Source organism: Fulmarus glacialis, unplaced genomic scaffold, assembly GCF_000690835.1.
Source record: "Fulmarus glacialis isolate BGI_N327 unplaced genomic scaffold, ASM69083v1 scaffold40779, whole genome shotgun sequence".
In the NCBI taxonomy this organism is placed as follows: Eukaryota; Metazoa; Chordata; class Aves; order Procellariiformes; family Procellariidae; genus Fulmarus; species Fulmarus glacialis.
This window is the reverse complement of record NW_009235980.1, coordinates 6,803-32,527: the sequence shown is the minus strand read 5'-3', so window position 1 is coordinate 32,527 and position 25,725 is coordinate 6,803. Positions and strand designations below refer to the sequence as shown.

The 25,725-nt window shown below is 46.6% G+C and overlaps 1 protein-coding gene across 1 annotated transcript; it reads left to right on the top strand.

Annotated features, from left to right (window-relative positions):
- Positions 1 to 1,419: 1,419 nt before the first annotated feature.
- Positions 1,420 to 22,827, top strand: SETD2 (SET domain containing 2; the record flags this gene model as incomplete). Its single annotated transcript, XM_009586219.1, has 11 exons — positions 1,420 to 1,970; positions 2,003 to 5,893; positions 8,141 to 8,272; positions 9,167 to 9,295; positions 12,824 to 12,947; positions 14,197 to 14,274; positions 14,580 to 14,677; positions 16,554 to 16,680; positions 18,213 to 18,347; positions 18,999 to 19,127; positions 22,189 to 22,827. Coding segments are annotated over 11 exons (6,033 nt in total), but the record flags the coding sequence as incomplete, so codon positions are not given.
- Between the last annotated feature and the right edge of the window lie 2,898 nt (positions 22,828 to 25,725).

The following is a 25,725-nucleotide window of genomic DNA, read 5'->3' as shown; positions in this document are numbered from 1 at the left end:
ATTCCACCAACGTCTTATTTAATAATTTACTATGGTGCCTTTAGCCTGGGCAGCTATGCATTGTTTTACAGAAGTTAAAGGATAACAAAGTACGTAATAATTCACAGTGGGTTGCCGGAAACCGCTGCTGCTGCCAAAGATGTGTTCATGCAGCAGTTATGGGAGTAAAACCCAGCTCTATACAGTTTTTATACAGCTACAACTGTTTCCATTGGAGTTACGCTTCTCACACAAAATGTAATTACACTAATGCAATTTGGATTTGTGGGGATAAAGACTATTGACAGCAACACCCTTTTACCACAGTGCCACAACATTCATCTTTAGGGATTGCACTCCTGTGACACAGCTTTCGTGCAGACGAGCCCTAAGTTTTAAAGTAGTTGGAGAAATGCTAAGATGGGTAAACATACGGTGCTTTACGCTCTGAAAATTGCTAATCTCGGGCTTGGATAAATGCATCCTGTGAGGTAAGAGGTTCCCATGTTGAAGGAGCTTTGTTGCTCTAGACTTGCTCCGTTTCCAAAGCCAGGGTTCAGTTGCAAGTGCTGTCACAGCAGCTTTCTTGGTGGAGATCCTGAGCTCTTAATGTCCTAGAGAAAATGACTTTCAGCTCATTAGCATCGAAAATGAACAGACTTGCTGTAGAATGGTCCTCGCTGCAAGATGGTGAGTGAGATCCTGGGCAGGAGACAGCAGATAGCTTCTGGTGAGATGGACGTGGAGCGTATTGCCATCGGTTGGCCTGGAGGTGACGGAGTCATCACGCACGACTGGGTCCTGATGGGCATTCTTGGAGGTTTTTATATTAATACTGATCTATGTCTGAGCCTGGAAACTTATTAGTAATTACTAATAAGTGAGAGAAGGCTGTTGGCAAGAGGTGGGAAAGGACGGGGCTTAGAACTGCTGCTGTGTTTCTGGGTAGTCTGATTCATGCTGAAACCAAAAGCATCCAGGTGCAGTCTCCTGGGACGTGAAAGCAAACACACTTAAAGTTTAAAAATGCAGGATATTTTGTAGCCTGGGACCACAGAAACAGCACAAATAAAATGGTGCTATCTCTTCAATTAATTTTATATGTTGAACCCTATCTCTTTCTAAAAAACCTGAGAATTAAATGAAAAAAGGACTCGGTTTGGTCATCAATAAGTCAGTTAAAAAGCCTCAGTCCAAACCCCGAAGGAGGTTTTGCTCCAAACTGGAAGCGGCTGGGTAATTGATTCTGTTCAAGAGAGAGCCAGGCACAGAAGGCAGCGCGGCTATGCTATCCCAGACTCCAGCCCAGGGTATCGATTTCTATTTTTATTGTCATGAAAAATTCACTAGGTAAAAGAAAATTGTTCAGTGTGCCTGTAGAACAGAGTTAAAAACCCCCAAAACCAATTCTTCTAACTGCATCTTCTTTTTCTTTTGCAGGGCAAGCCTGAAACCGTGCAGAAAGCTGGCTTTATCAAAGGCCCAGTGTTCAAAGGCGTTGCTTCGAGTCGCTTTTTGCCCAAAGGCACCAAAACAAAGGTTAACCTTGAGGAGCAAGGAAGACAAAAGGTGTCTTTCAGCTTTAGTTTAACCAAGAAAACCTTACCGAACAGATTTCTGACTGGTCTTGGAAACGAGAAACAAAATGAAACTCAGAACTCCCCAGCAGTACCCCTTCAGACTGACTTTAACCCCAAAAGCAAAATGGACCTGGGGGATGCCGCTGGTTCAGCTGAGGAATCTTCACCTCCGAAACCGAAGGTAGAATTAGGGAAGATCCATTTTAAAAAACATTTACTTAATGTCACAGCAAAACCACCGCCAGCTACAGCAGCAACGCTACCGCCACCGCCGCCGGCTGTGGCACCGGTAACAGAACCGGTGGCATTGGCCACGGACTTTCCCTCAACGCCACCGCCTCCGCCGCCTCCCCCTCCGCTGACGGTGTCGCCAGCAGCATCGATGCCGGTTCCCGCAGCGGCAGCCTTGCCACAACTGCCGGTACCGCGGGGCGACCTTGCCACCACCTGCCGGTAACGCTGATGTCGACGCTGTTGCTGTCGCCGCCCGTGGAAGCTGAAGTCCCCACTCCGAAGGAGCTGTGCCACGCGGTGCCTAAGGAGGCTTTGGAGCCGGACGTCAAGCAGGATGCAGTATCGCGCGGTTCAGAAGAACGTGTAACTCAAAACACGCCTGAGCAGACGGAAATAACTCCGCAGAAGGAAGATTCCCATATTGGGAAAGAGGATGAGGTTTCCGACGGCTCGAAGGGTGCTCCCCTCTGCTCCCGGAGGCAGGGGTCGAAGAGGAAGTTCTCCCAGTCCGATGGCACGCTGCTGGGCTCCGAGTCTGACGAAGATTCGGTGAGGACCTCCTCCAGCCAGCGATCACACGAGCTGAAGATATCCAGTACGGAAAAGGAGAGAGATCCCAGAAGAAGCTCTGCCTCCCTCAGAGGTGACGACCTGGGGAAGTCCTCCTCGCGCTCCAAGTCGGACAGGGATGAGAAGTACTCGAGCTATTCAAAATCAGAAAGAGATTCACGGTATGCGTCCTCCCGCTCTCGATCAGACAGAGAGAGAAGGCGAAGCCGGTCTCATTCCCGTTCCCGATCCGATCGGGGCTCCCGAACCAGCTCTTCCTACTCGAGGTCGGAGCGTTCGCATTACTACGAATCCGACCGCAGATACCATCGGAGCTCCCCGTACAGGGAAAGGTCGAGATATTCCCGTTCGTATGCGGACAGCAGGGCGCGAGACAGCTCGGACTCGGAGGACGAGTACAGGAGGACACATTCCAGATCGAGCGACTCGAGGCGTACGTCATCCCACTCCTCCTCCTCCTACAGAGACTCGAGGACTTCTTACTCTAAGTCGGACAGGGACAGCAAAGTAGAGTCGTCTCATGCCGACGTGGAGAGGAGAGGAAGGTCTTCTTCGAAAGCAGATAGAGATTCAAAAAGGACTTCAGAAAGTGAAGTAACCAAAAGGTGCTCTCCCCTTGATGAGCTAGGCTATCGAAAGGGGACATCCCATTCTAAGCCCGACAGTAATGTGAATTCCTCCCGTTATAAGTCCACCCCTTCAAAGACCCCCGCACCAAAGCCTGATAAATTTAAGAGTTCTTTCTGTTGTACAGAATCGATCGAAGAAATAAAACAGCAGTCTAATTCTCTAGATTTAGAGACCTCTTGTCTAAAAAGCAATGAGATCAGGGTGTCCATTGTGAAAAAATTTGAAAGGGAAAAGACACTTTCTCCATTAAATCAGTTAAACGATTCGCCCACTTTTAAAAAGGCAGACGAATCGAAAGCGGGTTTTGCTAACTCAGAGTCTGAGGAGCTAACAGGAAACGAATGCCACGACAGTGTTAAGGAACAAGAAACTTTATTAAAGATAAAGCACGATCAGTTAAGAATGTGTTTCCCCATGGAGTTGAGCGTAAATGGGTCCCCGGAGGGTAGGGCTGATGGTTTGGCAACTTCCAGTGCCTCCAAAACAGAGGATGTCGCCGCGTCTTCTGACGATAGCCTGTGTCGGTCAGAAGCGTCACCCGTCGTGAAGACAAATCCGTCGTATCCGTTGCCATCTAACGGGTTTGAGAGCATGTGTGTGTCTCAAGAGCAAGAGCCGGACGATTCTCGGGTCCAGTCCAGCGAATGCAACAGTCTGTTTAGGCAAGCGGAGGCTCCGGTCCCGCAACAGCAAGGAGAAGCCGTCCCTTTGCCTGTCGTGAATGTAGATCATACTAAAACTGTACTTAAGAAGCTGGATGATCAGGTGACTCTGTGCGACAAAACCAAAGAACCAGTTTTTTGCTACATTTCAGACGATGCCACCCCTGCTTTGTATCATTCGGAAGTTGAAATCGAAGCAGAACCAGCAGATTTAAAAGTTACATCCGAGACTTTCCTGGACATGCAGGTAGAGCCGCAGACTGTTACGTGCGATTATGAGAGCACGGAGGATCACCACTCAAAGTCTGCCTGTGACGATGAGCACGGGCATCCTTCTCATAAAATTAGCCTGGCAGTGGAGAGTTCGAGCAGGGGTCCCTCCCAGGATGGCTGTTCCCCGAGGCTCAGGTCGGGCCATCCCATGCCGGAGGAAAGCGTCTCTTCCAAATGGGACGTGCCACCGCCAGATGGATGCCAGGAGCTGCTGCTGCATTCAGAAGCCGAAGAGATGGTCGAGTTGGATACTCAGCATGTTGATCTTGGTTCGGCAAAATGCAAGCCATCGTTCAAAGATGAACATTCGTACTATTCGGAAGTGCCGCTGGAGCACCGTGGCGGAGAGGTTGTGGAAGAAAGTGCTGTTTCCACCGAGGGAGTTGGGCCAGATGATTTGAGAATTCGGTGTCCCGGCGTATTGGCCGAGAAGGACGAGGGAAATGAGCCCTTGGTGGCTTCGGCTTTTCCAGACGCCTTGTTTCCCTCTTGCGATGTCATTGTCACTGCAGAAGAAATGGAGACGGTAACTCAAGCCCCGACGTGTGACAGCAGTGGCAATGCTGCTGAATTTGTTCCCGCTGGCCACGACGATTACTCCGACACAGGGGAGAGCGACAGCGAGGGGGGCAGCGACGACAGTGACACGGAGGACTCGGATTCTGATGACGGCACGCCACGGAAACGGCTCCAGTCTGTTGTGGTCGTACCAAAGAACTCGACCATCGCGATGGAGGAGAGCAGCCCCGGCTCCTCTCGGAGCAGCCAGGGCAACAGGCGCTTCTCCGACCATTGGGACGATGAGCGACCGGAGCCCAGTAGACCCTACTATGAAGAGAGATTGGAGAGTATGGCGAGTAAAGGGGGTCCACAAGTAGAGAGCAGATGTTCTCCTAGAGGGATGGAGAAGAGTCCGGCGACTTCTACCGAGCTCAGAAGGAAGGAGATGGAGGAGCTGCGGCCGGATCCGTGCCAGCCTCAGAGCGACGGTGTTGACAGCACGAGTCAGGCAGACTTGACGGCAGACTCCCATGGCAAACCCAACCCGGATGAGAGAATAACGTTGAAGGAGCTAATGTCCGTTGGTAGACCGATCGGCCGACCAGACGAGCAGCCATTTTGTCTGCCAGAGAGTTTTGAAAGTGCCGATAAATCCCGACACCAGACGAGCTCTTCCAAGCCAGACAGTAGGCAAGGGAAGGGTGGGCTTAACCAGTCTGGGCTTGGAGACTTCTCCAGGCTGGACGGTTTTCATACGACAGAGGATCTAGGTGGTTTGGGCTGGGACTTTTCCCAGACGGAGAAGCCCAGTAGCACCTACCAGCAGCCAGATAGCAGCTTTGGGGTCTACTCAGGCTACGTTTACCAGCCGGGCTCGGGAGCCTACAGCGGCTCTCAGAGTTACTGGCAAGGCAACGGTTATTGGGATGCGAGGTCTGCTAGCAGACCATCTGCAGTTAATTACGAACGAATTCAAGGACAAGTACCAGATTCTCTAACGGAGGATCACGAGGAGTACGAAGAGGATGACCATTGGGATGATGACTGTAAGCCTCATTTTCCCAGCACCTCGAGTAAATGCCAGGTGCCCGGGCAGAAAGAAAAAGGCTCGGTGCAGGCACACGAGATCAGCAGCAATTCGACCAAGGAGCCGGTGCCTGGTGGGGAGAAGAAGGAGGAGGTGAAAGTTTTGGAAAAAAACGATGCGAAAGAACGAGGTCCACCAAAAAAAAGACGCCCGGAGTTGGAGAGTGACTCTGAGAGCGACGTGGACTCGAGGGAGAAGAAGAAGGTGAAACCGGAGGGAGAGCAAGTGGAGTCGGCGCTGCAGGACTCCTCCATGGTCGGTCGGTTGTGTATCATGGACGACTTCAGAGACCCCCAGCGCTGGAAGGAGTTTGCCAAGCAAGGAAAGATGCCCTGTTACTTCGACCTTATTGAGGAGAACGTGTACTTGACAGAAAGGTAACTGATTTTTTTACCCTTTTTTTTTCCCTTGCCTGTAGCAGGTTTAGATTTTAACTTGTATTTGATTCTGTGATAGCTTTTTTTTTATGGCCAAATTGGCGTAATTTGGAGGGAGGGAGGGAGGATTGTCACATTCCCCATGTCTGGCAAAGCTGCTCATAGAGCAGACGATGCTGGGCAAGTGTTTAACCCCCCCGGGTCTCTTCTCCTAAACAGAAGACCCTGGTTGGGCCCAGACGGGCCCTGGTGATGAGAAGAGGTGGAAGATTGGAGGGTATGGGGGAGGATGATTTATTTATACCCTCTTCTCAGCCGTCTTGCAGCATCCCCTTTGTCGAGTGTTGATTTGGGTATCAGGCAGGACTTGCACACGTGGGATTACAGGCATCAGCACCAAGTAATTCTTGCTATTCTTGTACCCATGGTAATTTGTAAGAGTAATTAATTTTTTTCCAAGCTTTTTGCTTTCTTCTCTATTGTCCACCGTTCATTTGAACTCGGTGCAGCTACATTAGAGCCCAGAGCAGTGTAGCAGCATCACGTCTGGGCTTGCCAGTTCTTGTCTGTTTAGTGTCCCCAAATGCCAGCTCGCTCCCTCTCTGAAGACACAGGGAAATCTGTCTGGGTGTGGGAAAGGTTTTTGACAAACAATGTGTGTTTCCAAAGGCTTTGGTTGCTTGCTTGTAGTGATTTGTCATCTCAGATGAGTTATTTTAGATCTAACAGACTGTAATTTGAAATATCAGAGGGTAGCTGTTGGCTGCGGATTATCCTTTTCCCTTTTGCATGGGAAGGTTGAATAGGATATGATCCCTGGAAAATAAAATAATCTATTTCTAAGCTTTAGGGATGATTAGTAAGTGTATTGCTTCAGGGCTTACCTAGCTTCGTCCTTGCCAAAAAAATACTGGCTCTGGCTTTAAGGCATAGGTGAGAGCTCCTGACGAGCTTGTAACCAGTTCTTGTTCCTGGAACAGGCTGTGGTAAAGCCTTCCGATGATTATGCCTATTTAAAATCTTGCCATTTCATTTAACTTCATGGTCCTTTTTCGTCTCATGATTCCTCAAGGGTGCTTGAGTAACGGTGTTCCTGCCGAACCTTTGGGTACCCAGCGCCGGCGCTCGCCAGCAGCGAGGGCACCGGCCGCGGCACCCGCTCGTGGGGACGCTTCACATGGGCCAGTTTAAACCCGTGTTGGGCTTCATGTGTTGGGGCCTTAACGTTCAAGGCTTTGCCACGTCTTTTGTTCACTAAGATGGCTTTTTTTTTTATTTAAATAAATGTGTGTTAAAAGATATTCTTGATTCAGAGTCTGAATACCAACCACTTATCTGCAGATAAAACCTGCTATTTATTTCAATCCAGGTTTTTTTTCTTATGCCTTTTTTTATCTTGCTGGGATCCACGCTCCAAAGCATTTCCCTAATCATCTCATGGCAATTAAAATATCAATTAGTAGATGCCTTTGATGCCCCACCTTTTCTGTAACTACAGTTTTCTTGTTTTTTCATCATCTTGACGGTAAAGCAGAGGTTTAAGTAGCTAAACCCTCCAATTTGCTTTATTAAAAGAAAGCTGTTTTAAAATGGTATGTGCGCTCAACTAATGGTTTATATGTTAATATTTTAGAATATAGGTTTTCTCCTGGCCTTTGGATCAGCGAAACCAAATGGATATTACAGAATAGCTGAGGTTGGAAGGGATCTCTGGAGATTGTCTCCGAAGTATTATATATGGTTACAGTATATAGTCTTTCATGAGAGGCTAATCGAAGTTTATCCTTTTAATTTAAACCTTAGAACTGGTACTATGTAGTAAGAAAGCCTCTGTCTAGAAAAATCAGGAACTGAATTTTCTGGAAATTGGCTTCTTTACTTGTATGACAAAATGAAGGAGTTGTTGTCCTTCCTCTGGGTGTAGGTGTGTGTGCATGTGCGCATCTACATTGGAAGTAAAATGGAATTGTGGACATTGAGGAGAAGGAAAAAAAAAAGAGTTAAATATCCTGGGATGTCTTTCTGAGAAGTCATCTATTGTGATCAGAAAGACATCACCTCCCACTCAAACCAGTTACTCCTTAGTTACCCCTGTACCTTCCTGTGGTTGTCCAAAGGTAATCAATCCATATGCCCAGTTTCTAGAGAACAAATTAATTTCCTCGAGTAACAACTGATAAAGACTGAGGAGTAATTTCTCTATCCAGATGCTGTCTAACCTGTATTTCAATGACTCGTCTTCCATAGGAAGAAGAACAAATCTCACCGGGATATTAAGCGAATGCTGTGCGAATGCCCTCCTCTCTCCAAAGAAGAGCGAGCTCAGGGGGAGGTTGCTTGTGGAGAAGACTGTCTCAATCGCCTGCTCATGATAGAGTGGTAAGTAGCATTTCATGAGTTGCCAGGGTTGGGCGGCGTTGTCCACGAGATGACTTGGGAAGCCCCTAAAGGAATTCAGACTTTCCTGGGCAGTGGCAATGAGCTGTCTGTGCACTCTCATTTTCACTGGCTGGTGTGGAGTGATCTTCAGATCCTACGTACCAGCGTCTGACCTTAGATCTTCTGCAGGAGGCTAGATCTTAGCAACCTCCTGTTAAAACCTGCTACAAATGCCTGGAGTCTTCTGCTCCTCAGCCTTAACTCTAGTCCATCGTAAGCGTGGTTGGAGGGAGTCAGAAATTCAAATGTAGCTCTACTTGAGATCCTTATTTCCTCTCATTTCTCCTTTTGCATCTCTTGCCTCTCCCCAGACCCTCACCAGGCTATGGCTGTTGTCTCCTTTTCCCTCCTGAAAGAGACTAGGAGAAGAGGGAGCTCCATGTGAGCGGGAGGCAGGGGACAGGGCGCTTAGGGGGATTCACCCCCTGGCATGAGGATTGTCACCAGCGGGGGTGGAAGGAGAGGAATTACCTGGCAGAAGCCCTGCCCTTTGTTTTTAATTTAATAGCCCAGGCAGTAGACATAGGGGAGGGGGCTATCTTGGGGGAAGAACCCATAAAAACTTCTCTTCTTGGGGAGAAGAGGCCAGTTCCTCCCATTTTGATGATATGACATAGAAGTACAGTGGCATTCGCATTCCAAATGTTTTTATCTTCCTTCCAGAAATAGATTGTCTGCATTTGCATCTTGACAGTCAGATGGTTATGCTTTTTATAGCAAAACACGTTCGAAGGTTTTACACTGAATTTATTATGGTTCCTTGGTATCTATTTTCCATCTGAGCTGTTTCTGTTATCCTGCTGGGAATTGATTTGTTCCGTTTCCTTCCCTTAGTTCTTCCAGGTGCCCAAACGGCGACTACTGCTCCAACAGGCGCTTCCAGAAGAAACAACACGCAGATGTTGAAGTGATCCTCACTGAGAAGAAAGGCTGGGGGCTGAGAGCTGCCAAAGATCTGCCATCGTAAGCCTTTGCTCTTTGAATGATGACCTTGTGCTATTTTACTCCCTCCCAAAGGGAAAACAAGTTGCTTGCGTTTTCTTAGTTTCACTGACATTAGTAGATTTGCTGAGGTTCTTCCAGCTTTATATACTGTCCTTGTCTGCTGTCGGATGTCCCTCTTAGTTATCGACACGTACTTATCCACTAATTGCGTGTTAGATCTCCCACTCTGGTTTTGATCTCTTCTCGTTAGGGTTTCTGACAGTCTTGCCGTGGCTTCATCTTGTGTTTTTCCCTTTTTTCTCGGTCTGCACTACGTGGTGTCAGAGGAACACACACTCTGGTTGTGTCTCCTCTTCCCAACTCTGCGAGACTTACCATCTTCTTGAGTCCTCCTTCCTCCTCCTCCCCGCCTTTGGACTACATGAAGATCCCGTGGGGATCTTTCCTCCCTCGTTAGCCTGTTGTTAGTTAACGGCTGTACTTCTAAGTGCTGGTTTGACATCAGCCGTGCTTACAGATATGAGTCTGTGTTTAACTCCTCTCTCTTTCACTAATGCCAGGTGTTACTTGCCCGTAGTGCCTGGATCAGTGCCTTTATCGACACTGTCTGGCACAAAGGAGGTGGTGGGCTTTGAATGCAAGGGTTGCGCGGTGCTTGAACCCGTTGGCAGCAGGGTGGATGCCGGTATTTTTGGAATTACAGTCCTGTTTCAAACTGTTGTACTCAAAAAGTGAGCGTGGCTGGGAAGAACAACAGTGCTGGGTACATTTTGCTCTATAGGTGTGTGTGCAAGGAGCAGGTCTGAGGTGGGAATGCCTTCTCACTAGGTAGGATAGGTCAAGGGATCACCTTCTGCCTTGCCGAGCTGGTGCTTTCTCATACTCCCAGCAGTAAAAAGAGCTTTAGGTGAGGCCATGAGAGGAGAGAGAGGAGCGAGGACATTCGAAAAGCTGCTGGAGGCTGAAGCACAAGGTGCAACAGGAGGAGCGGGACGAGTAGGAGGCAAAAATGGGGTTTGCTGGGAGAAGGGAGCAAGGCGGGAGGTGTCTCCAGGTGAGAGCGGCTGCGGTGAACTGCCACGCTCCTACGGCTAGCAAGACCCGGGTGGGTGTTTCTCCCCCAGGTTCAGACCTCACCATTTGTGGGCAGGTCGTGTGGGTGTGGGTGTCCTCTCAGATCCACGCAGGGTGAGCAGAAACCAGTTGTGCTGCGCTGCAGGTGAACAACAGACTTTGTAGAAGAAACTGCTGGAGCGTCTTGCCGTGGGGAAGCAGTGCTGTGCGCTCAGAGTTTCGCCAGGCTCTGTTTTCTCTCTGAAAAGGCTGTGGGATGGGTATGATGAGTCTGTTCAGTCTCAAGTGCACCAGAGGCTGAGCTTCAAGACAATCCGCCTAGAACTTAATTGTGCAAAGATTTTCTGTAACTCTGGATATTTTAGTGAGTTTCTGTGGAAACTCTGATTTTTGGTTTGTTTTTTTTTTTTGCTTCTGTTAAAGACAAAGAGTTCTGAGGAATCCAGCAATGTTTCTGACACTTAAGAAAGCTGTAGGTCTTACAGCAGAGTTTTTTACTGCTATATCGAATAGATGAGACTAATTCACAGGAAGATACAGGGAAGAGTTTTGATTGCTTTAGAGAGGTATGCCAAGTTATATAAAATGCAGTGAAAACAATTCTGCGTTTTCAACCCAGTATGTTTAACTGAGAGCGCCTTCACACTGTATTAATGTAAAAGATACCAGTGTTAAGTGATTGTTAAAACAAGTGAGAGCTCTCCCTCACTGTTCTGTTGCACAGCTGCGTCGTGGCATTTTCTGGCTCCTGATTTTCCAGATTTGCCAGATAACCTGGGGAGTCCCTGGTGCTGCTGGACCTAACCTTTGCAAGAGCAGGGTCCTGTTGTTTTTGGAATAACGCGTGCACAGGGAAGCGGTAGTGATGGGGACTGAAGCAGTGCTGCTGCCCCGTGTGGAAATATCAGGTCCAGTTTTATTTAAAGTTTTAGGAATTTCTTTTGAAGACGAGATATGGAGGTTGTAGTAAAGATACGGCTGATAATGAACAGGTCGCCATAGCAAGCGTTGTGTCTACTAGGTGTGCTAGGATCAGGAACGTTGAGAAAGATGGGAAGGAGATAACAGTGTGAAGACCACCTTGGGTAAGAGAGTATATAAATCAACAAGAGCAGGAAAAATCTACTGCAATTGGCCTGTGCGTGTCAAGGGATTTGGATACGGTTCCTCAACACTTGATACAGTGACTTAAGTCTGGGGCTGGCTGCAATATTGCTTTTGTTTCTGTGTGTGCTATTCTGAAAAGCTGTCGTTTGGAGGGAGATTTGCAGACTGGCAGAACGTTGCTGCGGAGCTAAAGCTTGTCTTGGGAGAAGACAACCTTCTCTTGGTAGTCATCCCAGCAGAAGACAGTCTGCGGAGGGTGTTATACACCCAGAAGATGACCCGTCCTACCTGATGTGGGTTTGTTCAAAGGTATTTCTAGCTTGGCTCTCCTCGCTGTCCTGTCACTGCACCCATTTCCCAGGCTTGGAGTTTTGCGGTCAGGACTTTGAGGGGAGCTAACCCAACTAAGCAGCAGGTTGGTCATCAGAAGACCATTGCTGACACCTCCGTGTTGGTATCTGCAGGCTGGGGAGGCATCTAGGAGAAAGATACGGCTGAGTTATGAGCTGAAGGAGCAGATTAGTGTTGCTCCCTCAGAGCAGAACCTCCCACAGAGGTGGGAGAAGACGGGCATAATTTGTACATGTGGGCTGGAAGGCCACCACGGTACTGTGCGAGAGGGTGGGAGTAATGATAGGAAGGAAATGGGGTGAGTGATACCTGCCCAAAACAGGTCCAGGTGGAGCTGGGCAGGAGCTTTGGCTTTCCTGGTGCTCTCCTGGTTAAACACAAGGAAAGAGTTGAAGGGTTCAGGGTGATATTAAGCAAGAGAAAACTTAGGACAGATATCAAGAAAAGCTGTTTCACAATGCATCTTGGTAGACTGGAGGGTTTAAAGCCTGGCTGTGCTGCAGAACGCAATCTGTGAGGTTTGTGTCTGATTGTAGGGGTAACTAGTTGTTATCTTCCATTTCTGCTTTTAAATTCACCTTTCCTGTGGTTAAAAAGGATATTTTATTGACCCCTCATTTCACCCACCAGACCAGCAAGGTGTAGACAGGCTTTCCATTTCAATTGAGGAAAACCACCTGCCAGCACCTTCTCTTAATACTCCTTATTTTCCTCTTCACATCACCCACAAGGTCTTGTTCTTTTACAGAATAAACCCTGCTCGAAGGGGAGCTTTATTCTTGTGTCTGGGCTTTTCACTGTGATACACCTACCTATGTGATAGCATTAAAAAAAAAAAAATTAATCAGAATTGCCTGAGATTAAGGTGTATAATAATCGTAGCTACACCACCAGGATGACCAGGCTGCAAGTTGTATTCAGAGAGCCCGTCTCAGCAGCAGTTATTTTCTGTTCCTTGGTGTTTCTTGCTTGCGGCTAAATGGAGTGATGCTTTTTTCCTCTCGGGCTTTGCAGCAACACTTTTGTCTTGGAGTACTGCGGAGAAGTGCTGGATCACAAAGAGTTCAAGGCTCGCGTGAAGGAATATGCCCGGAACAAGAACATTCACTATTATTTCATGGCCCTGAAGAATGACGAGGTGAGCAGTGTGATTGCTGTGCTTGGCTTCGGGGGAGGCTGGCTGGGCTTAGCAGCACCGACTCCCTGTGAACCCACTAAGCAACGTCCTGAACCTATTGGAAATGTTTTCCTGAGGAAGGGAAACTTTGGCTGGCTTTGTGTTGTCATGCCTTACTTTTTTTTTTTTTAAGCCATTGCTCGGTTTCAGGCTCGTTTAACAGAAGTCTGCTGGCTTAACTGTATCCCAGTGTCCTTGGAGAGGAGGAATTGTCCTCCCAAGGGAAAGGATGGAGTACGGCCCATCCCTTCCACACGAGCAAACCTCCGAGGGAGAGAAACTGCATCTGTGTCCCAGCTCCGGGAGATGCTTCAAGCGAAACTCTTGGCTGCCCAAGTAAACCAGTCTAGAAAGTGTACCAATAAACCATGTTTCCTCACTTCCCTTGCTCGCAGAGCTACATGAAATTGGGCCACTTTCAGCTGGTGGAGTCCCTACGTGCAGGATTACTGAAATATTTATATACCAGAAATTCTTAATTATTTATCTTTGCTTAGCAGTTATTTCAGCTGTATGGGATTGCGGAGCTGCGACACAGAGAGCGCAGTGTTGCTTACCTCGGGCAACGGGCCCTGCCTTGCTGAGAACAAACTATATAAATAGAAATTTATTACCATATTCTGCTTGTCTCTTCTGTCAAGACTTTTTGGGTCTGGGTAGCTTTACAGTAAATGAGCTAAAAATACTCCGAGTGCTTTTTTCCTCTTTTTTTCCCCTAAAGTAAGCAATTTTTTTCACTGCCGTGAGATTGTTATGTGATCACAAGGGGGCACAGGGGAGTGTTTGCAGTTCTAAAAAGGAGGACGCAGTGATCCAGGAGACGACCTTTCTATTCGAGTACGATGTGTGTGGCAGAGACGTTTGGCTTCCCCAGCCCTCATGGTCATTGTACCACTTACCAGAGGGTCAGAAACAGATATGAAAAATTCAGGATCCCCGCCCAACTGAAGAACTCTGTATTAACCTGCAATGAAAACTGAGAACCATGCACCAGTTGCTTAGCGCTCTTCTTTTTTGGGGTCACTTATTATCATTATAAAAGCCATTCTCCACACCAAATAAAGTCGATAGCTGGAGCGGGAAAGGGCGATGACTTCTACATGGGTTGTGTTCAAACGCGTGGTGTTCGTAGCTATACTGCTTCGTATTTCTGCCTGGTGCAGAGGGAGGGAGGCTGTTTCGCTCTATTTGTTGTTTCTTTTCTTTTCAGATAATCGATGCTACCCAGAAAGGAAACTGCTCTCGTTTTATGAACCACAGCTGTGAACCAAACTGCGAGACACAAAAGGTAAACTGCTGGATCAAAGCTGCTGGCTTCTCACTTCCACTGCCTTGCGACTTAGCAAGCTCAGAGTGAAAAGCATTTCTCCTTTATCTTTATGTCTCTTTGTTTTGGGTTTTTTTCTGTTGTGGTAACTTAGTGAAATGGAAACAGCTACCTTTGAAATGGGCAAGTACTGCCGATCCAGTTAGCAAGTTTTATATTTATCAGTGATGCTGTTTGAAGGATTAGTCTTGTTAATTTAAAGCAAAGCCAGAGTCAAGCCTGGCTTTTGTAATAATTGTTGTCATCTTGTTTTTTCCTTGCCTTAGTGGACTGTGAATGGGCAGCTCAGAGTTGGATTTTTCACCACCAAACTAGTCCCATCGGGCTCAGAGCTGACGTTTGATTACCAGTTCCAGAGATACGGGTACGTTTCGGCTCTCTGCTTAAGCTGCTGGAAGTGGGGTTTTGTGAGCGTTGGTGCCATGAAAAAATCCTGCTCCGAAACAAACCATTGCAAAGCCTCATCTAACAGAGCAGTTGTTAATGAACTGGAATTCAACTATGAAAAAAAGCTACCTGGATGAAGTTTCTTCCGTTTCTAACACAAGAGATTGTGAGAGGAATTTCCCGTTGATTTAATATGTCTTTTCCAGTGTCGCTTTATTACCTTTTTGTTCCACTTCATACCTTCTCTCCCCATTGGAAATTTCCCAGATAATTATCTTGACTGTTTCTTTCCTCTGTCTAATTATTAATTACCCAAGCTCCAGACTTTGCAATGCTCTTAAATAATGCCTCTTCTTCCCCACCCACCCCTGTTTTACGACTTTGCAAGTACTTGCAGAGCTGTAAACCCCCAACAGATAGCATGTTCCCTCTTCCTGTCCCGCTCCAGAAGTACAGGTGTGCAAGCTCCAGCGTGGGCTTTGGCTCCCTTCTCTAAACCTGAACCTAATATTTTTATAGTACTGCTTGTCCAGGTGTATGGCAAAGTATTTCACTCTCTTTAATGTGATTAGCACAAAATAGCATCTGATGGGCTTGAAGCAATATGTAATTATGAGATTAATTGTAGATCCATTTTATAATCCCTGGGTTTTTTTACTGAATACAGTTGTTTAAGGAGCGTCTCTTCCTTTTCCTTCTGGATCTGGCCTTATGCAACACTATGGCTCTTTCTATATGCAGAAGAATCAGAAATGAATTATAAAATGCATTATAAAATTATTTGTCCTAAAGTGTCAGATGCTGTCATGTAGTTTTCTGTTCCTGGTGCTAACTTGCAGGAAGGAAGGCAAACTTCGCCTCAGCCTTTGTGGTTGCTCTTGCAGCAAGGCATGTTTTATTTCTAGGCACATGGGAATATCTCTAAAGCTGGGGAAGGTCATGTAATATGCAGTCTGTGCACCCATAATTTTATTTTTTTCTGTATATGGCTTAGTCAAAATCATTAGGGTTTAGTATTGTGGCTCTGTTAGGGCCTCTCTGATGGAGAAGCATTTTGCTATATTGGTTCACTTTGATGTCTTGTGTATTTGAGCTCAGTGAATCTAGTCTCGTCTCACTGGAGTTTTCCAGCTTTGATCTTTTGGTTGTCCTTCCTGAGCTCAGGTTCTGCTTCGCAGAAGATCCTGCAGTTGAGCTTTCGCTAGTACTGCAGAGCCACGTTCCTCCAGTGGATGATGCACATTTCAAAAAAAAAAAAAACCCAACGTTCTCCCAAGCAATTGTGGCATATAGTTTAGAATTTCTGGTATGTCAAGTAGAAAATACAGAGACTTTGTAGAAATATTGCCTGAAGATAATATAATTTATATCTTTTCTGATCTCCACAGCTGTATAACTGTGCAAAAAAACATCTTCCACTTGAATCTTACTATTTCCACGAGTCGTCAGCCCATTCTTCGTTCCGTTTTGAGCAATAAAATGCAAGCCTTTTTCCTAATGAATATATAATCTTGATTATTTATTCATTAGGAAAATTAATATATTGATTGCAATGTGTGGTAAGAAGTTAGCAGACCCAACACTTCCACCTTTTCCTTTCTGGTTCTTGGTTCTTGACCTACAAAGAGCCTGGAAGTGAAGCAGGCTTTGGTTTCCAGCTGAGACAACATGGGATCACGGTAGCTATGCAAGAAATAAAGACTTTGAATTTTCAGTGGCCAGAAAGGCCTTGCCGTGCAGAGAGGTTCCTGTCCCTTTCTTCTGAGGATGCACTTAAGAGTAAGGTAAAATAACTCGCTGTGGATGCAGTTGATCTGTTATTAAACTGCTCTGTTGCTTGTGCCCACCAACAGCAAAGAGGCTCAGAAATGTTTCTGCGGCTCGGCCAACTGCCGGGGTTACCTGGGAGGAGAGAACAGGGTCAGCATCCGAGCCGCCGGAGGAAAAATGAAAAAGGAGCGCTCCCGTAAGAAGGACTCGGTGAGTCTGATTCTCCCTCGTATGTGTGTTTTTATTCATTTCTAAGAGTAGCAGCAGCCAAGGGCTGACCCTGGGCTTGATCCTCTCTGTATGAGCCTTCAGGTCACCTCTGTAGTCGTCTTCTGCGATCAATGACTCATGATGACCTCAAGGTTCAGTCTTTTCTATGGATGTATTTGTATCATTTTATTTCACAGGCGCCCTCAATTCTTGTGTTTTCTTGGAGCTTTAGTTAAATCTATATTTCCTTTCTCTATATTTCCCTTACTTAGCACAAAGTCCCACCAGAGAGGGACTTTCACAGGTACAATATCTGGTCATCAATACTGCATGCTACTAAAAAGCATACTAAATTCTACGTGATTTTAAAAATTTGGTTTGTGTTGCATGATTTTTAAACATCGGTGAAAGACGGGCAATACCGGCTTCACCGTTCAGGACGTTACCTGGAATTTGACAGCTGAAAGGGTGCAGATGTTTGCCATCTCCAGGCTGGGATGTGAAATTTGAATCTCTTAATTGCTTTGGCCTAGAGGCAAGCCAGCTTCCAGGAGGAACTTGTATGAACATGTGTCGTATTTGTGCTGATTTCAGTTACAGTTGTGTTTGCAGGCGGACGTGAATGAAATATGTAACTTAAATCCAGGCTTTTTTTTAGTCTTTTTATAGCTTTTCATGCATGTAATCCTCTTCTGTGAGCCTACTCCCTACATTGAATTGCAGGGATGGGTTCACATGGTAGATGTAGGAAACTGCAGAGAAGTCTGAGCAAAGCAGTCAAAAGGAGTTTTTTCCTGGGTGGAGACTGCTGGGTGGGCTTTTTTGGGAGAAGCTACCTTTGAAAATGCTAGCTTCATTTTTATTTACTGTATCGGAGAGTCAGGAAGCCAAGAAATTATTTATAAGTCATTTGTAAGTGGTTTTAAAATGCTAAATGGTGGCACTGAGCACTAGGCTAAATTATGAATGTTGGTGTTTCGGTGTCCACATGGAGAGGAATGCGCCTCTGGTTGTAAAGATTATAAATACCAGTTAGGTGTTTAAAGAAGTAAATCTATCTGCAATTAAAGATAATCTCTTAGTGCACATCTGTTTTCCTGTATGAACAGATAAACTTGCGACTGGGAGTATTTTGGTGCACACACCTGGAATTTCCTCCGCTCGGCGTTAGATATATACATCTAAGATGTGCCATTCGTTAGGGGAAATGGATATCGGAGTCGGGGGATTCCGTGTGTGTGCCAGCCAGGAGTGCAACTGGCTGCCCTCTGTCCCCAGTATAAACAGAACTGGTGGGAACAGTGTGCTCTTGTATGGGATTTAAGGTCTAAAAAAAACCCCATAATGGGCCAGGTAAAAGAAATCCAACCACGCTGAGTCAAATTAAAGCCAGGCTTCTTTTCCGTGTGGGCAAATTTCTTGGGACAGGCTTCTCCTGGCTCTCAAAGCCAGGGAACGGATCGTCTCTGCCATCATGTAGGGTGGCATGAACCTGGCACGACCTGAGAGTTGTTTTTCTTTGGTCGTGGTAGGTGGACGGGGAGCTGGAAGCGTTGCTGGAGAACGGAGAGGGTCTCTCCGATAAAAACCAAGTTCTCAGCTTATCCCGGCTGATGGTTCGGATCGAAACTCTGGAGCAGAAGCTCACCTGCCTCAAACTCATACAGGTGAGGAGGTCCCAGCTGAAGGGGAGGAAACCATGTCCTGTTAAAGCAATGTCCTTGGAGCTCTCCTTAGAGGAAGAGGGGGAAGGTGGGAGAAAGGTCTCGCACTTGTGCCAGCATCCCCAGCGCGAGCCGAGCGGTTCTGCTTGGGTTATAGATGTGTAATCTCCACGTCTCCACCCTTTGCTCGTTTTGTATTGGGTGGTGATGCAAAATGCCCGTTTCTAGAAGCAAGTTGTACGTAAGGGATTTAGACTGTAAATGAGTAGTTTTTTGGCTTAAAATCGTAGCTGTCTTACCTCCAAGATTATCCTGTATTTTTACCTCTGACTGTGTGCAGATGAGGTGCAGCCAGTTTTCTGTGCAATCCATTATCGTTGTTTTATTCCCCAATACGAGCTGTCCACCAGGTAACAGTTATAACGGTTCTGCTGCATGCGTTATTGCTCCAAACCCGGCAGTTGTGGCCACTTAAATGACGTTAGACGTGTGCTGATCTTGGCAGGTGCATAGTTCTGGCTTCTGCAATGGGTTTAACAGGTAACGTAAGCCCAGTTGAGCAATTAGCCATGTTAGCCTGTGGAAATCAAACTTTTTTTTGCCTGTAAGTCTCTGACCATTCCCACGGACTCTCTCTAACTTTGGCTCATCCAGAACACGCACTCGCAGTCCTGCCTGAAGTCTTTCCTGGAGTGTCACGGCTTATCTCTCCTCTGGATTTGGATGACGGAGCTGGGCGATGGGAGAGGAAGCACCGCTAACAACCTGAAGTTGCAGCTGGAGGTCAGTAATTCCCTCAGGTTTGAAGCTTTCCTAGCAGCATTGCTAATTGCTCAGAAGCATGATGATTTTCTTTTTCTTTTTTTTTTTAAATATATATATTATATGCCAAGTTCCTGAAAACAAACTGCAGGTATCCTTAAAACTACAACCTAAAACTTCTGCTTTAAGCGAGATCCTTAATATATGGAAAGAATTTGCTCTTGTGGTTTAGTTAGTGACATGAGCCAGACTTAAATAAAGATCATTGCTGTTTATTCCGTGCTGAACTGCACAGGGAATTGGAAGTATTGACTGTCTGAAGTGGAACTTGAATATTTCTGTTTTCTATATGCACTTCGGCATTGCATGCAGAAAGACATCTGGAAGTTCCTTTATTAAAGACGCTTCTACAAGAAGGTTGCTGTGCAGTTTGGAGAGGCGCACGTGGTCCTGCATCCCAAGCAAGAAAGCAGAAGCCATGTGAGCTCTTGAGCTCAGGGCACCTCTTCTCCTGCTAACTTCTCCTTTGTTTTTCAGAAGCGGTGACAATCCTGCCCAACCCTGCTTCCTTAGCTCAGCACGGTTTTTCTCCAAGCTGGTACTTAGCATTTCTGAATGAGTCGTGTCCTGCTCATGCCTTTCTCCTCTTTAACACGTGGGTTCAGGTGTTCCCTCTGAGAAACGGGCGCTGTTGGTATCAGAAGGTGAAGAGCTGCCTACATGTGCTTTTGTGAGCCTTCAGCTCTTGGGGTGGGATGAGGATACCTGAAGGTTTTTGGAGCCCAGCTGGATATCAGACGTAATAAGACGGCTTCTGTGCTTCTCTCGAAGCGCCTGTGTCAGTGGTGGTGAGAGGGACAGCAGGTCTGTCCGCTCAGCAACGTGTCCTACGGGAAGGCCACCATTTCCGCCGCTTAGTCCTCCTCCATCTTTCCTTAGACGAAGTTTTGGCTGTAAATACCTGGAAAACTTCAGTGCTGTCGGGTTATGGGTCTCTGATGTTACGTTAGAGCTTGCTGACTTGTAGGGTTTGAGTAGACCTACCCGTATTTCATCAGCCTCACGCTGTGCAGAGCATGTTGTTGCTGATGGGCCATGTACGTTGTGTACAAGGCACGGATTCAGCGGGTGCCTCCAGTTTTCTCTCCTGCTGATGCGATGTGGCTTTTCAGTACTTACAGCCAAAGCAGAAGTGCTTGACAGCTGCTGAGTCAATGTTCCTCTCGCTGCGGTGCGTCACCCCCATGTTGCTGTATGGGGAGGTGCTGCTCACGAGGCTACAGAAAGATCTTTTGAGGCCAAATCTACAGGGACTGAGTTAATCTGCTGCAGTAACTGCTCTTAGGAGGGAGCTGAGCTATTCCCCTTTGGGACTGCAGTATTTTCTTTTTTGGGGTAGGTAGGATCCATCCCACTGATAGATGTTGAAGCCGTTGCTCTGAGGGAGTCTCAAGTCTGGATTTTTGTACATATGGTGCCTACCTCTTGCTCCCTGACGTACAGGTGCCATGGCATCGCAGAGCTGCTAGGTAGCTCGCCTCCGACGCATCTTCGACCTCTAGCTTTGGAGAAATCACTGGTCAGCTTAGACTCTGGTTTTCCCCTGGAATAGATTCAGGCACTCAAGCTCATTGATCTCAAACCCAGAGCTGCTCCCCCCAAGCTTCAAGAGGGAAACCGAATTGCTGTGGTAGTGGTGGCTTCGCCTCCACTCTCGATGCATCTGGTCACAATACCCTGTCAACTTTGCTGGGGTTTTGTGGAATGGATATGTTCTTTTAAAATCCGGGTAATTCTTCACTGAGTTGCGAGTGGGGCTTGGGATAGGGGCCAGCTCACACTTTGCTTTTTTTCCCTTTTTTTAAAAACACTCATTGTTTTAAGAGAAATGGTCTTTTGGCCATCAGATGCCCGTGGCAGAAATTAGTGTAATGCCATAAAACCATCTTCTGTCCTTCACCTGCTGGAGGGCTGGTTTTGAAAGTGAACAAGTTGAAAAGTCCTGTAGAAGGGCTGGCTATCTCTTGCTTCAAAAACGGGGATTTGGGGTCTGGTCTTGGGAGAGAAGTTGCTGAAGTCACTTGCTGGATCCTGGAAAGGTTGCGCTCATTTAACGTCTGGTGCTTCTTTCTGTGCCCGTGATCCCCATTCCCACTGACAGGTTTTGTAAAAGGACTTTGAAGATCTTTTCAATAATGTGTTTCTCATCTCAGGTTTTGGACACAACCCAGTTGAGGCCAAGCTTTTTGGCTGGTCTCCAGGGGAAAGCACTATAGCATGAGCTGTGCTGTGGTCTCTGACAGTGTTGGCTTCATCACCTGGTACCTCTGGCTGTTTCCTGGTGTCTAAAGGAGGATTCCTGTTCCTGGGACTGCTTTGTTGTGGTACTGGGAGTGCAGGTGCTAGCGGCAGCCTCATCTTCTGGCGAGATTAAATCAGCTGGAAGTGCCATCGGTATCAGTGATGCTCGCCTTGTCTCATGGTTGGAGGACTGAAGGAAGATCCCCAGTTGTCCATATCTCTTTGTGCATGAGGTTTAGCTCCAGAGCAGTAGACTGTCTCCCTCCCGCAGGCGCTGGTGACACTCCAGCCTCTACTGCAGCACAGGGCACCCTCTGTCAAGCGAGGAAAAAGCTTTCCCGGTATTAGTTTGCAAACTTTTTTTGGTCAATCTCTTCTGTTTTGACTGCTGATACATCTTGACGTTTCTGATCAGGTTTTCTTTCATGTGGCATATCTAACTGCTGTATTGTTGTATTGATTGTCCTAGGAATGAGTATGGCCAGCTGTAAGCATCTAAGCGCTTTGAACTCAGTTTAATTGCAAGTAATTCCTAAATTAGTCTAATTGCTAAATACTTGTGCTCACTGTTTTCCACCCACTCACGGTTTATTTGCTCTCAGCAGAAGTCCACCGCTGCAGTTCAGCCTTGAGCAGGGATGCCGCTATCCCTGACCCGTGACCTGTCACCATCATATTGATATTCCAGTTACCTCTTGTTAAGAAAAGGAAATTGTTCCAGGTTGGAGATGGCTTTAAATTCTAATGGCTCTAACAATGTGATTTTTGTGTTTGCGATTAGATTATGAAGACACTAGAGCTCCTGCCTATACCTACCAAGAACATGCTGGAGGAGAGCAAAGTGCTTCCCATTATTCAGCGCTGGGCTCAGACCAAGACTGCTGTCCCACAGCTCAGCGAAGGCGATGGCTACTCGAGCGAGAACACCTCGCGGGCTCACACGCCACTCAACACACCAGATCTTTCCACCAAGCAGAGCGCGGAAGGTGACACGGACACCCCTAAGAAGCTGGTATTTCGAAGGCTGAAAATTATAAGTGAAAACAGCATGGACAGTGCCATCTCGGATACAACCAGTGAGCTGGAAGGGAAGGAGGGCAAAGAGGACCTGGACCAGCTGGAGGGTGCCCCAATGGAGGTGTCAGAGGAGCAGCCGCAGCAGGAGATCAAAGCTGCTGTTGATGTGCCGGTGGAGAGCAGCAAACCCCAAGCTGCAGAGCTGGAGGCTGAGCCTGAAGCGGAGGTCAAAGAGAGCAACGGTGCAAAGCTGGAAGAGCCCATTATGATGGAAACGCCATCTCAAGACGAAGAGGAAGGCGTATCCGATGTTGAGAGCGAGAGAAGCCAAGAACAAACGGACAAAATTGTGGATGTGAGCGATTTGGCTACCAGACTGCTTGACAGCTGGAAGGAGCTCAAGGTAAGAGGCACCTACCTGCAGCTACACCACCTCTGCTCTTGCTAAGGAAAATGCAGAGCTGTTGCGGTTTGGTACAAACCGGAGCTAAATTGTTGTCCTGTTGGTAAATGTTTGACAACTAAGATTGCCTTTTCTATGCAAAAGGGCTTCTCCAGGTGCTTCTATACATATCCTTTCATTGCAAACTGCCCTGTATGTGACTTACAATAGATTTCTAGGCGTCGGTGCGTTGCACGCTGAAAACAGCAGATAATTCAGTTTGGGCACCACAAAGACAGCTTAGTCATTCAGTTATTTTTTAGGCTGTTCAGGGGGAAGGCAGCTCTAAGGGATTGAGATTCCCTTCTCAACTGTTCAAAAAAAAAGGCTAGCGACAGCGCCACAAGCATTTTTGGTTGAAGTGGCCCAGTATCCGTCAACGTTGAAACAAATTGACAGACCGTCTACTCCTAAATTCAATTATCACAACATCGTTGGCGTTTCCTGTCCTGCTAACATCTGCTTTGCATCTGCAATGTATAGAGCCTCCAGAAACCGGTCTGTTGGCCATATTGCGTTCTCTCAATAGCAGTAGTGCTGGGTTAACCTCTGGGTGTTTGCAATTGGTGTTTAGATCAGGTGAATACTCAGATTTGTGGGTGTTATTTGAGCCTTTAAAGACTACTAGAGTATGCAGTTGCTCACGGTTTCACTCCCATCAAGGTCTTCCTCGAGCAGATAACCTCTTTAAGAGAAGGGCTTGGTGGCTGCAGGCTGCCTTCTCTCCTCCAGAATCAGGCCCCTCTCCCTGTGCAGCATAGGTGGCCAACTTGGCCGCTTGATCTTCAGCCGACAGCTTTTTTTGATGGGACATAGGATGATGTTCCAGTAACCCGCCACTCAACGCTTCAGGCGTTTCCTGGGGTTTCTTTAGGTCTTTGGAAATTCCTTGCCCATCTGCTGCTTCTGTAGGATTATATTCCTTATATTACATTCCTTATATTATATTTGAGAGCAAGAGGGGTGGGAGCCTTTAAGTTGCTTTTATACTTTAATAAGTGTAAAAGCAGCATTTGCTGAGGATGCAGCAGAGGAATTGAAGGCGCTGCTGTGCTTCTGGCACGGTGTGGGCTTGGTGGAAACGGTCGTGGAGGGTCTTCTGCCCTCCTCTTAATCAAGCGTCCGCCCAGTTTTAATTATTGGAAGTAGTCTTTAGGCAAATTTACGTTTTACAATGCATCATATAGCTAAAGAGTTGATTTACCCGTTGAATTTGATAATGAGTAATGATTTAGAAGAGGCTAATAAGAATAATGGGTGATACACATACTGCAGTGCCACGTGCAGATGGAGGAGACCGCAGCAAGCTTTGAGTCCGTGAACCTTTGCTTGTACCGTTCAGCGACCGTAGCTACAAACATTAGCATTTATAAAACGTATCTAGAGATTTACATAAGTCTTAAGAGAAATCTTACCTTAATCTCTGAATTTTTCAGAAGAATCAGATACTCTTGAACATTTGCAGAATTTGAGCATAATCATTTGTGCCATAAATCTTAGTGGGAGAAGAGGTGAGACTTTACTGTACAAACAACTAAAATACCTTTCTATAGAGGAGTTAGCTTGTGTTTCCTTTTTTGTCCCCTCCCCTCTTTACCAAGTGGATCTGTGATACACCATTTACTAGGTTTTAATTTGCAGACTCTTAAAATTCACGATTTTCTTTATTGACGTGACACTGTCAGGCTGAATTTATGGTTAAATTGAAACAAAGTCCTTTTCCATCCATTGCTAATACCTGGGATTGTTTAAACTGAAAGTTAAGCCAAGTCTTAGTCCTACACTGCTTTGGCGATAGACTTGGTTTGGACTACCCGGATCCAGTCTGGTGTTTGCAACCAGATGTGTTCACTTCCAGGATCGCGTGCTGCGGTGTTTAAACTTGAAACAGCACAGAAAAAATGTTGAAAAACACTAATGAAAAGTCTGAAGTTTCACGAAATGAGTGACTTCTCCAAAACGTTGGTTTAAGATCAAATTTGATCTGACAGTGTCATTTTAACACCAAGGCTTGTGTTTTCTTTTGAGCTTGGAGGAGCTCAGCCTTGGGTATCTAGAGACCTTTGCTGAAGCCCGTGGTCAGGCTGTGGAGTCACGACCCGTCACTGTTGCTATTTAAGATGTGGATTCACATCCTATCCTTGTTATAGTGTACTTATTAATTAACCTCGTGTCGTTGCAAGGATGCTAATAGCTTGATGCAGCACTCGTTTCTGGTCGTAGGGATGGGGGTGCATCTCACAAGCCCTAGCTTTGTAGTAATCCCAGCAGATCCAACCCAAAAAAGCAGAATCATGCCATGGGTCTGTGAAAACTCATTTTTCTTCTGTAAAGCATTTGTGGGGGAAACTGTGACCTGGGGTTGTATTCTGTCCTGGTCTTTATCATGGCACTAAGAGTTAACTGCTTCTGTCCGACTCTCACCTGTTAAGATGCCACCATAGGACAGCCTGGAGGTGGCCGATGTCTAAAAGAAAAGACTAAGCTGGCAGGGCAATGCTTTAGATGGAAGGGGGATGGATAGTCACCTTGGAAAACCTGGTCACCCCAGTGGCAAGAGAGCCAGGTGCCTTTTCCAGCACGTCCAAGCTTTTTAAAAGCTGGTTTTGTTTTGAGTGGTGGAACATCTGCAATAACTGGCATTGGCTGGGGGGGTGGGAGGGTCTGAAACCTCGTAACTTAAGCTATGTCCTCTCCAGTCTTGCTGATGACCCCCTTGTAATTTCAACCATTTCCATCTAGCTTCTCAGGGCAGCAAGGAGCTGACCATGTGTCTCCTTTTCTCAACTCCATTTTCAACTCCGTGCTGAAGAAGGGAGAGGACATAGCGTGCATACGGTGAAGAAACGGGAAGATGGT